Raw genomic sequence first — 15929 nt, forward strand, 5'->3', positions numbered from 1 at the left:
TACTCATCTGTAAGTACGATGTGCTCATAGCTATATTATAGACGACATCATCGTGCAGACCAGCAGCTATACGTTGCAATTGACACCAGTAGCACAGATACATGTAGCTGAATAAATCTACAAATGAAACCTGTACCACCAGTGAGCTGTTACCTTCTACTCCCTCGTGGAATCGAAGCCCTTTAATAAATCCGTAATGATTCAGGGAGCCACCGAGTACACATGTATCAAGCATAAGGCTGCGAACGATACACAATGTTGAAAAGTTGTGTGTTATCAAAAGTGAAATGTAAAAGTTCAACCACGATCTCTAGCTTCCATGCTCACTCTAGTGGGCCCTATTTGCAATGGCCACTGGCAATGATCGATATGCAGCCCCATTGAGATATATATATTGCACCAATGAATAAGTGTTTACGGTTTTTTATGACATGACGGCCGAAATACAAAAGAAGAAGTATATATGAGGATTAAATATTTCTTATCCTAACGTTAGTGGCCATATGAATACCTACCCGGGCGCGGCAAATTTTTAAAGCTGACAGCTAAGACCAAATTCCTCCCAACAATATATGGTGCCATTCTATATTTCAATGTTATATAAAGTATGTATATGCGCATACTTGCATAGCTTTCGATATATGTTGCATGTTCCTGAGACATTACATGTAGTCACGTGTAGCTAGAGTTGTTTGAATTATTATTATTGCTTAATAATCAACGTTCATGAATTATCACTCAGGCGCATATGAGAGAACTCTTTCCAATAAGAAGCTTCAGGACTATTGTGCATGAAGATTGCATATAGATGCAAGTACGATTGTTAGTTAGGGTAGTAACCAGAAAATGAAAATTACATTTATTTGTGGAGTGGTAGCGCCATTCGCTCATTCAAGCCATCCCTAGCCCTTTCCTGATAGACGAGTATAATCTTATATATAATGCAAGACTTAGGAATAAATCAATATATCTTGAGCTTCCAAACGGCGCGAGAAGTCGCGAACGAGAAGGTCGTTAACAGCCGGCAGATAAGCTACCCTCTATCGGCATCCCTTGCGGTGCGTGGTAGGTCTTGCTTGAAAATGATGAGGGGTGATGTGCGTCAAGTGTTTGCAACTTTCCGTCTCGCGGCTTTTTGGTACTCCAGGGACCATGCAGGCCAAGTCCCTCCGATTCATGCACAATTCATTGGCTTGTGGCTTCCTCGTTGGACTCTTGTACTATCACAAACACATTTAATGCAATTATCAAAGAGGGGCGTCCTGTTTCTTTATACCGAAACTCCAATAGTTCATATATCCCGCTATGGATCTAGGTTTATGTTCTAGCGATGATTTTTGGGTTTGGGCGATGGTTTTGTCTATCCTCCAGGTATGATAATCCAATTTACCATGCTTTCAGCTTCGCCCCCCGGGTGTAAAGTAAGGCAGTAATAGGTCAATCTATCTGTAGAGAAATTCGAACGAACACCGTGCCTGCATGCCGCGGAATACCGAGAAGGGTACTCTATAAACAGTGATATTTGAGCAGGGGTTCCGCGGCTGCCTATTGCATGAAATACCAATCAAATAGGACCACTCCCACGTTCCGACGTACCTACATAAATTTAGCCTTTGTTGTATATAGTTAGATACATGTGATGTAAAGGTGTTCGTAATGGCCCTTGCACTGATAAAGTACGCCACTATATTGTGAATCACAAGAAGGTTTATAATTATAGAGAGGCTATAAGTGTATGATTCTTACGAACGATATATGGGATTCGCTGCTAAGAGAAACTAAGATGTGTTGATGACGATGATGTTTATGAAACCGATAGGGCGATGTGCGCGGGCCTATGGTAATGGTTGTGCCTGCGAATGCATTGTTGTAAAAAGGAACGTCAAAGTAAAGCCATAGTTGTGATGTTGGGTATGTAGACGTCAGTGACACCTACCTGTACAGTCGTTCACGGAGTAAACGGCTTGGCAGCTTGCTGTCACCATCAGGTTTTCATAATATATGAATGAATATGGATTCCTAAAGTATCGCAATACTCATTTAATAAATTATTGACGCTAGAATTCTACCACCTTGGTACCGGTTTAAACTGGGGCAACTACTCACGCGTTTATTGGGCCCAGATTTATTTTGGATTTGTTTTCAACGATGTTGACAATGACCAAATCCGGATCAACGCCTGGATCAATGGCGAATGGAAAATATTGGCTAGTCATGGAGACACAAACCAATCAACTTGATCCATAAATGACAGTAATCTCTTTTGGCTGGATTTATTAACCGCCGTACTTGGTGTAAGTAAAGTCATGTGCTTAGTCTGGAAGACCTGTCACGATCTATTCGTCGAGTTTAGAACAACCATGCTCTGTTGGCCTAGAGTTCCTAAGATGTTATCGAGAAGAAAGACCACCTATGGGTGTGGAGCAAAAGCAACAGAATCAATATATAGCAAGGTAAATAGTATGAGGGCTATAGCGGTGCGGAGCCAATACCAGAAGCTGGTTCTAATAATCAACCGCCTTTCGAGTGATATCCCATGATTGACCACATGCTGTACTTTAAACCCAGCGAACCTAGCCACTGTTTGGAGGTGTCAGCGATTCTAAAGACCTACTAGATTCAAACCCATAGCTAGATGTAGTTATCCGCAACGACGTTATCCACACGAGTGTTTGGAGTTGAGGGTGGGGAGCATTTCCGCCATCTGTGCCATATGGGTGGTCTGGATGTTCATAGGCCAAGTTTAGAGTGTAACTTCGTGAGAATGGTCTAGGTGTTAAGGCCTTGACCATTCTGCGCTGCGTGGTCTCTCTTCCTGTCGATTTTGGACCGGACCTTCACACCTTTTAGTTCTGCATAGAGGACTGGGTATGTACATACGCGTGCAGTGCTCCGTTCATGTTTGTACGGCTAAAACAACTTGAGATTTGAAGATTCCTCAGTCGTTGTACTTCTCCCCGGCCCGGAGTGTTGTCCGTAAGCTTATTGGGAACCGAAACGATCGAGTGAACTAAAAGTCAACGAGTAAAGCACAAGCTACGCGTGTCTTCCCGTGAGCACTGTAGTTGGATACCTTCAAACGTACTCCTCGCTGTCAGAAAGAGGGGCGGAAGAGTTCCAACATCCAAACCAATTTCATCCAAAACCCTTCCACGAGACTGAGTAGTTGCATGTAACTGGCGCATCATATATCGTTTGAGCGAGAAGTAAGGGATAGTGTTTGAGACTGATCGATCGCTGGTCAATGGCCTGTCTACATATGTACATATGTAGCCACTAGACTCGTTCCCAGCTGCTATGGGCACGAGATTATGTAGCAACATGCAAAACAAAACCGTGGCCAATGTCAAGGACCAAGAGAAGGGAAATGTGTGACAGAAAAAGAAACGGGGGGAGTATGTATCTGTGATTTGGATAGGATACGGAGGTGCTCTTCTCAATTGGAAGGAGAAAAAATGTCAAGAGGGAGTAGGGAGGGGGGGGGAAGGGCAGAGGCAATATCCATCATGTGGAAGCGCGCGGACCGAGGGAGGAAGGCTCGAGATATCCCAGCACCCGCCTAGACACAGCCCCCTCTTACCCCATATTCCAGGGACCTAGCCCAAGTTCCAGGACGTGTCGACAAAGGACGGTGATAGCGGCATCTTACAACCTCTCTCCAAAGTCTTATGATAGTTGTATACACACTCTCCGCAAGATTAGTGTGAGTAAGGTCTAGAGAATCTCGTACGTACGTATATCAGGGTCTAATCAGCAGCAAACAACTTTTTGCCACCTCACGACCGCTTCCTCAGCTAGTCAGCATGGGCCAGACCGGTAAAAACATGTCACTCCACCATCCATTGGAGCATTTATGTACCCGGGGGTGCCGGAAAGTGATGCAACGATCAAATAGTCCATATTTCTCAACAACCAAACCAGCTAACAGAATGTGGAGCGAATCTATGATAATTTAAAGCTGGAGATCATAGCTCTGGTAAGAGTTAATATGAATAGCTATTGCTTCTCCTTTTATTACTGTCTCTTGTCACAAGTTGTCCTTTTGCAGTCAATGACCTGAAAAGAATACAGGCTCTAGATCTATTCTAGAGACTCATGTATCATGCGTATGACTAAAATATCCAACCTGTTCAAGCATTGTGTTGAAATTCTGAGTGCCTTTCGGCGTTACTAAGTCAAACGTTGCATCACTTTCCGGCACCCCCGGGTACACGCCGGCCTCGAGAACTTAATCCCTATGTTCATGTTAGAGTAAGAGCGCGTTCTGTTGTACCGCATATTGTTCTTGGGGTATGTTGGCAACCAACAAAAGTGATCTTGGCAGACCTCAAATATGGCGCCGATATCATAAAATGCAATAATGAAACCATCATACCCAGCGTAAAATATTAACCCATCACCCTAATCTCTTGGTTCCTTGATCATGCTACAATGCTTTCAAATCTACCGCTAGACGGTAAATTATAGTGTATTGGGCTGTAGTCTTATAATCTTACAACCCTGTGATATTCAAACAACATATTAATTGCAGAATGCACCCCAATTAAACCCTTACAATGCGGCCAGTTAGTTACAGAATCAATACCGGCCATGGCCACCCTTTTTTACAACGACCAAAGACTGCCATGCTATGGATTTGTTGTCCAACTAAATGACACACCCAGCCGGCAGGCTACATGTAGGTACATGTAGGCTATGTTTTGGGGTAGTGGATATACTGCACCGGCTAACATGTGCCCACACCAATGTTGATGCATGCTTCATGAGTTATCACTCGACCAGAAAGTTGGAATGACAGTGACTAGACACGTCATGTGTTTGTGCCATTTGGTCCGTAGCAACATGTAGACAGCTGGCTGTCTGGGCCCTTGTGCTTACTGGGGTCCAACAACCAAACTCCTCCTGTCACTTCTGGCCTCATTCCTAATCCTCAATTGCTACTCTCTCTCTCCTCTATAGCTATGAATCATTTTGCATCCACCAAACACTCTACAGTCTCTTTGCACGCATTTCCTGTAGTGCCACGCCCTTTGATTCTAAAACTACAGCTATTATATACACGAGGTGAATGAAGATGAGCTAACAATCTATAGGGTAAAAAGAGGAAAGAGAAACAGAAGAAGCTACAACGGATTAGTCCAACACGCTCAACATCTCTTCCTCACTCGCAAACTTCTCTCTCTCCTTCCCCATCTTCCTACCCCTCTCCTTCTCCGCTTCATCGATCTTGCGCCACTGTTCCCAATTAATCGGTCTGAGCTCCAGTCTCCCAACCTCACCTTTGAGTGCATCCCAGCCAGCCCTCTTCTCGAGCCCGCCGAATTGCAGGAATTCCTTTTCACCCGCGACCCAATCACTCACCATAACATCACCAGTGTCGAAAGCATCATACATGGTGGTAGCAATGACGCCCGTCGGTCCGCGCTTTACCCATCCGCTTGTGTAAACGCCCGGAACCGGGACCCCAGGCTCCCCCGTCGCTGGGTCCAGCGGGTGCACCACACGGCCGTCTTCATTCGGCACAAGTCCACGTGCACCATTGAATGGGATGTCCAGTTCTTCGAAACCCGGTATCGGCTCACTCAGATACCCGATACTGCGGAATGCGAGCCCTGTCTGTATTGTCTCTGTCTCGCCCGTCTGTGTCACCCGGCTCGTGGGACTAAACGGCTCCTCGAGCTGCATCTTATCAAACAGAACCGCGCCCAGCCTTGTTGGGTCCGCTACCGATGGTAGGAACGCCTTTGGAGAGCGCAGAAAGCCCAGTTCCCACGATTTAGAAGCAGTCTCGAGTGCGGTACGCGGCCCTTTCTGCAGCACCTGTAGCATGCGCTTCGGTGCCCTTTGGAGCCCTGCCGTGTCCGTTGGAAGCAACTCCGGGTTCACAGGCGGGAATCCAACACCGGGTAGCGAGAGCAGCTCCCGCAGCTCCTTCACTGTGAACGACGCCTGGAGTGGCCCACGTCGTCCCACGACGCGTACACGCCGCACTCGGCTTCTACCCAGCGCCTCGAGCGCATACTCCGTGATGTCCGTCTTGCGTAGCTCCTCAAGGTTCATGACGAGAATACGGGCCACGTCCAGCGCAACATTCCCTTGCCCTATGATGACGGCTTCGTCGCCGAAGGAGTCCAGCCGGGGGTTCAGCGACCGGTACTCTGGCAGGCCGTTGTACCAGCCAACGAACGCGCGCGCCGAGAAGACGCCCGAGAGCGAGTTCTCACCGGGGATACCAAGCTCACGGTCCTTGCTGGCGCCATATGAAAGGAGGAGGGCGTCATAGTGTGGGGCCAGCGTCGTGAGCGGGAGTGAGCGGTGCGGTGGGTGCGGCCACGAAGTCCCGATAGGGAGGTTACCGATATAGGTGAAGCGTGGATCTTGAGCGACTTCGTTAAATTTGTCTTGACAGTTCTATGGGGTGTCAATGACGTGTGGTAGGGGCAGATGATCTCACTCATACCTTGACTTCTGGATGGTCCGGGGCTACGCCGAATCGCACAAGCCCGTATGGCACCGGGAGAGACTCGTACATGTCGACTTTGGCATTGTAGAGCTTACTGAGGACCCGGTAAGCTGTGTAGAATCCTGCTGGGCCTGCACCGATCACAGCGAGGCGGAAGGGACGGTCCACTCTGTTCTGGGCCGGGGAAGCGGAGGTTTGTAGGTTTCGGCATTGGCGGCCGCGGGGTAACGACAGGGCCCCGCCTGCACCTCTTCTTTGTAGTAGTTTTAGTGGCAGGGTCATGTGTATGTAGTATGTACTGAGTGCAATCCGTAGATGGATGAGCGGGCAGAGCAAGGGAATAGAAACTTCAGGCCAACATCAATTTTGAAAAATGCTGGTTGCAAAATTGCAAGTTGCGGGTAGCAAAACTGATGGTTGCATGTCGCTGGGTGGCAAATAGCATTAATTTTTCAAAATTGATGGTTTTGAGCCACGCAGGTGCCACTAGATCATTTGTATGCACGGGTAATGATTCACAGACCGTGATTGAGGGTCCTGCCCGCGGGGCCCCCACTTGACAACAGCAGCAAGCAACGTCCAGGGTTCTGCCCGGTGCTGTCTACTGGTGGTCAGCTCTACTACTCTACTACTCTACTACCTACCACAGTCTACTCTACTATTTATCTACTATTTACTACTACTAGGGTAGCTCGAGTTCGCCAGTACTAGCTGCCACTCTGCTGCAGAAATACTCCACGCCCCCCACACACACATACACACACAGAGTCCCCCGCAATGCATCCCCGCAGCCCGTACGCAGAGTACACCGACTTTGCCCAGCTCGCAGAGGGCTATCCGTCCCTTGCTAAACAGTAGGCCCTGCCTCGCACGTCTGTTGTTACTCTACTCTGCTCTGCCCTACTATTTGATTGGTACTATTAGTACAATAGTAGCTAACTAATCACCCCCCCCCCCCACAACGGCCTAAACCACGTGCAGCCTTGTAAACAACTCAATCAACTTCAAGGATCCCGATGCAGTCCGGTAAGAGATATAAAACCCCCCTACCTACCCAGCCAATGATTCCCAGCACTTTTATTTTTTTTTTTATTTTTTTTTTTAAAAAAAAAAAGAGAGAGAGAGAAATACTGAGAATAAGTGGTTGTGCTCGCACAGGGAACTCACGAAATGCCTGCTCAAGCGCGACTTTGGCCTCACCGTGGACCTACCCGAGGACCGCCTGTGCCCGACGGTGCCGAATAGGTATGTCCAGACCCTCCCTCTATCCCAGTGGTACTAGTAATCGATATTGGCCGGCTTTCAGCGCTGATATATATGCTTCCCCGGGGGATACATGTAGGCTCAACTACGTCCTCTGGATGCAGGACCTCATAGACTCGACCAGCGGCGGCCCCACCGACGACTACGACCCCGGGCGGAAGGTCGTCGGGCTCGATATGTACCTCCCCCCCCCCCCGGCCGCGGGGTATGCTGACGGTAAGGTGCGGCACAGAGGTACAGGAGCAAGCTGCATATACCCGCTCCTCGCCTGCGCCTCGCGCCCGGGATGGCACATGTACGGCAGCGACATCGACGCCGCCTCCCTCCGCGCCGCACGCTCCAACACCGCTCTCAACGCTGACCTCATCGGCGGACGCATCACGGTGCTGGAGAGTACGCCCGACGGGCCGCTGTTTCCGCCTGATATCGAGACGTAACCACCCCTCCCCCCCCCCCCCCCGCGGTTGGCTTCCTCAAAGTTAGTAGGTATACTGACGGAGTCAAGACTCGACTTCACCATGTGCAACCCGCCCTTCTACGGCTCCGCGGCGGACCACGCCGCCTCCGCCGCGGCCAAGGCGCTCCCGCCGTCGTCGGCGTGCACGGGCTCCGCGGCCGAGATGGTGTATGCCGGCGGGGGCGAGGTCGGCTTTGTGGCGCGCATCATCGAGGAGTCGTGGAACCGTGGGGGTGACACGACGTGGTATAGTAGTATGGTGGGGAAGCTGGCGTCGCTGGCGCCGCTGGTGGAGAGCGTGCGGGCGCGCACGGGGAACTATGCGGTGACGGAGTTTAGGCAGGGGGCGACGAGAAGGTGGGGGCTGGCGTGGTGTTGGGGGGGGTTGAGGCCGAGGGGGGTGGGTGGGGTGAGGGGGGTTGGGGCGCCGTTTCCGACGGTGGTGGCGGTGGGGGGGCGGGGTAGTGTAGGGAGGGTTGTAGGGGTTGTGGAGGGGTTGGGGGTGGGGTGGGTGGGGGATGGGGGGAAGGAGGGGGGTCCTGTGGAGGGGGAGGGGGATCGGGTGGTGGGGCGCGGGGAGGCGAGGGGCGATGTGTGGAGTCGGAAGGCGAGGAGGAGGAAGGGGAGGGGGGAGATGGAGGTGGAGGGCGGCGAGGTGAAGATGGGGTTCCGGGTGGAGGTTGTGGGCGGGGAGGTGGTGGTGCGGTGGACGAGGGGCACGGATCAGGTGCTGTTTGAGAGCTTTTGTGGCATGCTGAGGAGGTGTGTGAAGGAGGCGCCACAGGCAGCGTAGGTCTAGTTAGTCTTTTTTTTTAAAAAAATAAAATACTTGCGAGTTTTATCGCTTTCTTCCGTTCTGCTGTCTTTGTCTTGTGGTGTATATCTTTTTTTTTTGTTGGTGTTGCGGTGTTGGTCGGTCCTTGATAGGCCAACTACCCGGGCTGTGGGCGACGAGTGATATCTGGAGATGCACGCGCAGAATTTGATTTTTTTTTTTTTTTTTTTTTTGTTTAATTCATTAATTGCGCAGAATTTGATTGATTGATTACTATACTTTATTAATACATAATAGGTGAGATGCGCGCGCAGAAACCGGGGGACTCTCGTCCTCTTGTGCATATAGCCAACAATTTCGTAGAGGGAGTATATGTATTTATGTTTTATAGATCATTGACACTGTATTTCTGCCGCCTTTATCTACGCCTCAACAGTACATAAGTCCAATGTGCGTCCTTTTAGCTTCATGGGATATCACTCGACTCCATTCACGATCATGGGGCCTTTTTTTTTTTTTTTTTTTTTTTCTTTATTCATGGGGGCTTTCGGTGTTAGGCAAAAGACTTGCACTTCACTTGATACCCCGTCACATTCCATCCTCCATGGCCCCACACCAACTCATATTGTGTCTACATCTACGGGGGTATTAAGCTCCCAAGAACCTGTTGCACTAAAGAAAGGTCTAAAATCCCCTACGTACCCACATATCTACAAACCTCCAAAAAAAGAAAGAACATTGACCTACCTAGACATGCCCTTACCCATACAGCAATCTCTCCACCCTCTCCGCAATCGCCAACGAGCTCGTCAACCCTACACACACCCAGTCAGCACACCCCCCCCTCCTTCTCCCCCACCCTCCTAGGATAAAGAAACTCACCCGGACTCTCAATCCCCAACAAATTCACCCACCCCTCCCTCCCCTCCTCCACCCTCACCACAAAGTCCACACCCCCCACCCCGCCTCCCTCCGGCCCCACGATCTTCGGCCGCACCCCACAATAATCCGGCACCAGCTCCTCCTCCCTGACCCCGGGCAAATAGCGGCGAATCTCCTTCACCGCCTCCTTCACCCTCCCAACCCCCGGCACCAGGTCCTCCGCGCCCCCAACCCACTCCACATCCGGCCCAAACCTCACCCGCCCCGCAATATCCAGCGTCAGATGCGTCCCCAGCCCGCCATGCCCCTTGACGGGCGCCGGATACAGCAGCGTGCGCACGCCCAGCGGCCGCCCACTGTAGCCGAAATACGTGCCCTTGCAGTAGTACGCCGTCAATTGGCGCTCCGGCGGGAGCACCATGTTCGCGATGCCCACGGCGCCCAGGCCGGCGGCGTTGACGACCACGTCGGCGGTGACGGAGCCGCCGGGGACGTCGATGCGGTAGCCGCTGGCGAGCGGGGTGACGGCGGTGACGGGGGAGCGCAGGGCGACATCGCCGCCGGCATCTTCGAGGGCGCCGTGCAGGTGCTGCATTAGTGCGTGGGAGTCGATGATGCCTGTGCGCGGGGACTCGAGGGCGCCGTGGCGCGCGGTGACGGACGGTTCGCGGGCGCGCACTTCGCGCGCGGAGAGGAAGCGGAGGGGGATGGAGTGGTCGAGGGCGTGGGTGTAGAGGGCGTTGAGCGTTTCGAGCTCGGGCTCGGTTTGTGCGAGGATGAGCTTACCTATGGGGGTGTTAGGGACTTGAGTTGGAGCTGGAGGAGAGACTCTCCCGAAGATTCGGAGGCCCCCTCTATATATCAAGACACCTACCCGTCCTCCGAAACGGGATCCTCGCCTTCTCACACAACTCATAGAGCATTTCCGCGCCCCTCACACACAGCTCCGTCTTGAGCGAGCCCGCCGGATAGTACAGTCCCGCATGGATAACCTATGCCTTTCCCTCAGCTCCCGGCCTCCTCCAGTGCACTCCTCCCATAGACAGAGGGATAGAGGGACAGATCGGGGGATGAGAAAACGCACCTCCGAGTTCCGCGACGACGTCTCAGTCCCAACCATCTCATGCCGCTCCAGCAGCACCGTGCTAGTCCCCGGATGGCGCACCGCGAGCTGGCGCGCGACGGCGAGGCCGACGACGCCGCCGCCGATTACCTATGCCGGGTGTTAGCCCGGGATATGGGGAGAAGGGGGGGAGGGAGAAGGGAGGGTACGCAGTGTGTGTAGTCGTTTTGGCTGGAGCCGGAGAGTGTCGAGGCCAGGCGGCGGGGGGTGGTGCGGAGGATGCGGTGCATGGTGAGTGTGGTGGGGGTGGGGGTGGGAGAGTAAGGGATGGGGTGGGGGTGGGAGGGGTGTTTTATAGTGGCCAAGACGGGTCGGGTCTAATTGACGGATGGTGTGCGGGAGTGGAGATATGCAGGTGAGTGGGATGTGGAGAATGATGAGAAGAGTGGAGTGGGGCGCTTATCGATAGGTGAGGTGTTATGACGTGCGGCAATTAATGGCTGCGACAGGGACAGGGACAGGGACAGGGTTGTGTGCAGATACGGAGAGAGAAGGAGAAGGGAGAGAGCATCTGTGAGAGAATGGATTGGAGAGAGTGGATTAGGGAGTGGGGATAAGAGTAGGAGAGAGGCATTGATCAAGTTCACCAGATAACACCCCCGAGAAGGACGAATTGCTAACGGAGGAGCAGGCATTGGGTCTATAGCAAATATAACGATTATGATTGTACTGCGCTCTAGCTACACCACCACAAGATATACAACACAGCAGCACCAGTCAAGTCAAGTCAAGTCAAGTCAAGAGAAAAACACAAGCAGCACAGCAAACAAGAAAAAAGAGAAAAGAGAAAGAAAAACAGAGATAACCTCTAAGCCCGAAACGCCATTTCCACACTTTCTATCAGCTCCACGCATTACCATTAAAATGATATCTCCGACTCCCCCCACCCCACCACACACCACCCACCCCCATCTACAGCGCATGCACAAAATCCTCCGGCAGCCCCTGCTCCACCACCGCCCCCTCCCCCTCCCCGACCGCCACTCCCACTCCCACTGCCACCCCTAACCCAACCCCCTCCCCCCCGCCCGCCGCCTTCGCCCCCAACTCCGCAACCTGCCTCTCCAGCTCCCTAATCCTCCTCTTCAGCATCTCATTCTCCCTCGCCAGCATCTGCGCCTCCGCAACATAAAACGCCATATCCGAGTGCGCACTCCCCAACCACGGCACATTCCCGCTGCCCGCCGCCCCCTCATCACCAATAAAGCTCGCCGCCACAATCCCCGACCCACTCGGCCTCCTCGCCGAATTCTCCCTCGAGAGCCTCCCGGACCCACGGCGGCTCGCCGGCGCGGTCGTGGACGCAGAGTCGATGGTGGCCGCCGTGGACATGCCGTCGTCGGACTGTAGGTGCTGCAGCCGGATGAGGTTCAGGAGGCGGTTGACTTGGGCCTCCTGTTCGGTCTCGAGCTCCTGGTGCAGCTCGGTGAAGGCCGCGGCCTCCTGCGGGGAGTGGTGGCGCGGGAGGCGCTGCGGGAGGGTTGGGTCGGGCGGGGTGCGGCGCGAGGTGACGGAGGAGAGGGAGAGGGAGGAGGAGGGGCGGCGGACGTGGATGTTGGTGCGGGGGGAGGGGGAGGGGGTTGCGGGGCGGGAGGTGTGCGAGGGGGCCAGCGTGGCTGCTGGGGGGGTGTCGAGCTTGTTGACGTCTGGCATTGTGGGGTTTGGTTTGGTTTAGTTTATGCTGACGGTTTGTAGTTATGGTAGGTTTGTAGTTATGGTAGGTTTGTAGCTATGGTAGGTTTGTAGCTATGGTAGGTTTGTAGCTATGGTAGGTTTGTAGCTATGGTAGGTTTGTAGTTATGGTAGTTGTTGTTGTCGTAGGAGATGTTGGAGAGAAGGGAGAGAGGTTTAAGAGAGCAATTGCACGGGGGGACACCTTGGAACCTTCTAGACGGGATTAGCCGGTGGTGAGGTCAGGACTCAGTTGAGGTTGGCGCACTACTGATTGATCTGATCTGATCTGATCTGATCTGATCCGCCGATAAGATAAGATACTCGATCTCCTCAGGCACGGGGGACGGAAGTTACCAGCAGAGTCAGCAGTGTCTAAACCCACGCAGCAAGCAGCAAACAACACCTCGTAGACAAGCAATGTAGCAGTTACAACAAGCAAGCAACCCCTTTCTCTACATGTACTTATACAAGCTGCTCCGGGGGACGGTCTCTTATACCGCTGCATCAGACACAAAAAGCCCCGCCAAGCAACCCTTACTCCGATCCCCCATTCATGCTCGCCATGATGTCATTCCCACGACGCTCCCCCAAACAGGAGATTTTCAAACTCATTGAGCAGAGAAGGCTCCAGAAAGTAGTCGCTCCCGAAAAACCCCCTTATTAGGCGCGACACGTGGCCCGATCTGTTCCTGGATCGGCGGGAGGTGGTGGGTGGATTAGTATTCAGATATGTTTGTCCCGTATTGGATGGGGTGAATGGACCTCTTAGGGTTGGGGTTGGGGGTTGGGGGGAGGGGGGAGGGGGGAGGGGGGAGGGGGGAGGGGGAGGTTTTAAATAGTGTAGGCATGTAGGCATGTAGGCAGAGATGTAGGTATGGGATGTACGGGTATGGCATGTACGGGTATGTATGTACTTTAAGAATAGAGTAGAGCAATCAAGATCACGAGCATGCGCAGCGGCGCAGGTTTTTCCAGAGCACTCTCGCAGCAGTAAGGCAGGCAGTGCGGTTGCATACGCACGCATAAGCAGAAGCACGATTAGCGAAGCAGATAGACTGCATAACCTGGGGAAAGCTGGGAGCTGCAGCCTTCTTTTATACTTATACTTGTATCTACAAACACACACACGCAAACGCAAACGCAAACATGTTTGCGGAATCGAATCACGAAATATCATCCGTCCGCGCGCGCGCGGCCGAGTGATAGTGTATGATGTCTCTTCCTACCCTACCCACCCACCCACCCACCGCTCTAACCCCCTACCCTAACCTAGCAAGCTAGCGTGGCGGATCCGGGGGGAGCCTCGGCACCTAGCTACAAACACAATGCGCAGAAACAACACAAAACACCGTTCACCTCACCTCACCTCACCTCCCTCCCTCCCTTTCCGATCCTCCCGTAACCTCCCGGGGCAGGTCAGCACAGGCGGTTGGAAATCTCCGCAGAGGACCGGGCGGGTTGAGTGCGGTGAGGGTGAGAGGGTGAGAGGGTGGGCAGAGTGCAATGTTTCTGTTTCTGTTTCTTTCTCTCGAAGCTTTTAAAACGGGCAAATCAAAATTGCCATTCCCCGATCCGGGAGTGCAGCCGGGGGAATGTGGGGGGATTTTTTTTTTTTTTTTTGAGGGGGGGGGGGAGCACACAGACTGCGGTTGGGGGTTGTGGTTTGTGGTTTATGGTTATGGTTATGGTTATTAGGGTTATGGTTGGGCCGGGAGCGAGCGAGGGAGTGAGGGAGGGTAGTAAGTATGCTGTGCAATTAAGGATTGGATCGTTCGGAAGCTCGAGGGCCGGTGGCAGTGGGCCTCAGTGGTCAGTGGTATGCCAGTACGTACGGTGAGGTGAGCTTCGTTTGATCTGTCTGTCTGGCTGGCTGGGATGTTTAAACTCCCACCTATGACATTGATACTCACATGGTAGCTAGCCAGGTAGCTTCTCGATTCCCGAGTTGCAATTGGGCGCACATCTTGCAAGGCCTCGTTATTTACCAATCCCCATCCACACCCTAATATTAACGCACTGCACCCGCAATTAAAGAAATTTACTTGAACCTCTCATAACCTCCATCATCTTCCCTTCCATTTTCGCTTCTCCCCTCTTCTCTCCGTGATTAGAAGCGTCACCACCAACACAAGTAATGAAAAGAAAAGAAAAGGAAAGAGGAAAAAAAAAAAGGGTTCAAAGCGCCGTATTCGGGTTATATTTAGGTCTCACCCAGCCCTAAGTGGAGGAGGGTAGCCCGGACCTCCTCCCTCCAATCCCGAGGATCCGGACTCACGTTTCTGGAAAACCGGTATGATGATGGTGGTTGTTTTGGGGGGGGGGGGGGGGGGTTTGATTACCTAAATGGATGCGGTCTGTGGGTATTGCATTGGGATTGGCGGTGGGAATTGGACTGGTGGTGGAATTGCACGTGTGAGTATTGCAATTGGGATTGGGAGTGGGCTTTGGGTTGGAGATGGAGGTTGGTGGAGGGTGGAGTGGAGTGGAGAGTGGAGGAAGGGCGGTAGGTATTTGCAAATTGGAAAGAAAAGGCTTCCGCGGTTGGTTTACGTTGGTTATGAGGAGCTCGAGGAAGAGAAGGGAAAAGGCACGCGGATGGAGATTTGTTTTGTTTTATTGACCGACCGACTATGTATCTGACAGCTACCGGCGCGCGGTCTTTTCTTCTTTCAATGCAGACTAGTAGTGGAGCTGTAGGGGTGTGAGCCAGGGCCGGTGAGTAATGATATCATGACCAGCGCCATTCAAGCCATTCACGAAAGAAAAGAAAGAACGAAAACCAAAAAAAAAAAAAAAAAAAAACCAGTACAATCCTCATCGATTCAGGAAGTCGGCCCCTCGGGGCAGTCGGAAAAACCACGTACCCCCCCCTCTCTGAATCCTGATAACCGGCAGCGTAAGTATCTCTTTTTTCCCCATCATGTACTCTCCCTACGCGCACGACACGAGATATAAAAATAACCCCCCGGGACCTCCCCTCCCCTCCGCTTCCAGGTTTGCATATACCACTCGCAGCAATATATCGAGCATCGACGCGCGCGAGCTCTTTAAATCGCGCGACACTCAGCATGAGGGGTACATTATATAAGATCCTCCCCTCCACCCTCCCCCGGTGAGGTTCCACGACGGCGAGGTAAGGGGGGGTGTGTGTGGTGCTAAAAAAGTTTTTTGGGGGAAAAGGGTGAAGGGGGGAGCAGAGAAAAAAAGGTAGGAGGTTGAAACGGTAAAAAATCAAAAATCGCTTTTCCCATCCCTACGCATGCATCCCTACGGTTTAACTACATGTACCAAC

The 15929-nt window shown here is 52.3% G+C and overlaps 4 protein-coding genes across 4 annotated transcripts; 1 reads left to right on the top strand and 3 right to left on the bottom strand.

The window, feature by feature from the left end:
- Nucleotides 1–5133: 5133 nt before the first annotated feature.
- Nucleotides 5134–6745, bottom strand: H6S33_009006 (uncharacterized protein; the record flags this gene model as incomplete). The annotated part of the gene is made up of 2 exons (XM_044840354.1): nt 5134–6411; nt 6461–6745. The coding sequence occupies 2 exons, from the start codon at nt 6743–6745 to the stop codon at nt 5134–5136; spliced, it is 1563 nt and encodes a 520-aa protein (XP_044697821.1).
- Nucleotides 6746–7240: 495 nt separating this feature from the next.
- Nucleotides 7241–8976, top strand: H6S33_009007 (uncharacterized protein; the record flags this gene model as incomplete). The annotated part of the gene is made up of 6 exons (XM_044840355.1): nt 7241–7317; nt 7445–7489; nt 7622–7708; nt 7806–7904; nt 7959–8159; nt 8232–8976. The coding sequence occupies 6 exons, from the start codon at nt 7241–7243 to the stop codon at nt 8974–8976; spliced, it is 1254 nt and encodes a 417-aa protein (XP_044697822.1).
- Nucleotides 8977–9717: 741 nt separating this feature from the next.
- Nucleotides 9718–11193, bottom strand: H6S33_009008 (uncharacterized protein; the record flags this gene model as incomplete). Its single annotated transcript, XM_044840356.1, has 5 exons — nt 9718–9773; nt 9841–10626; nt 10715–10832; nt 10925–11053; nt 11113–11193. The coding sequence occupies 5 exons, from the start codon at nt 11191–11193 to the stop codon at nt 9718–9720; spliced, it is 1170 nt and encodes a 389-aa protein (XP_044697823.1).
- Nucleotides 11194–11875: 682 nt separating this feature from the next.
- On the bottom strand, nt 11876–12616 carry H6S33_009009 (uncharacterized protein; the record flags this gene model as incomplete). Its single annotated transcript, XM_044840357.1, has 1 exon — nt 11876–12616. The coding sequence occupies one exon, from the start codon at nt 12614–12616 to the stop codon at nt 11876–11878; it is 741 nt and encodes a 246-aa protein (XP_044697824.1).
- Between the last annotated feature and the right edge of the window lie 3313 nt (nt 12617–15929).

This window comes from Morchella sextelata (genome assembly GCF_020137385.1).
Source record: "Morchella sextelata strain SCLS chromosome Unknown scls_3, whole genome shotgun sequence".
NCBI classification, from domain to species: domain Eukaryota; kingdom Fungi; phylum Ascomycota; class Pezizomycetes; order Pezizales; family Morchellaceae; genus Morchella; species Morchella sextelata.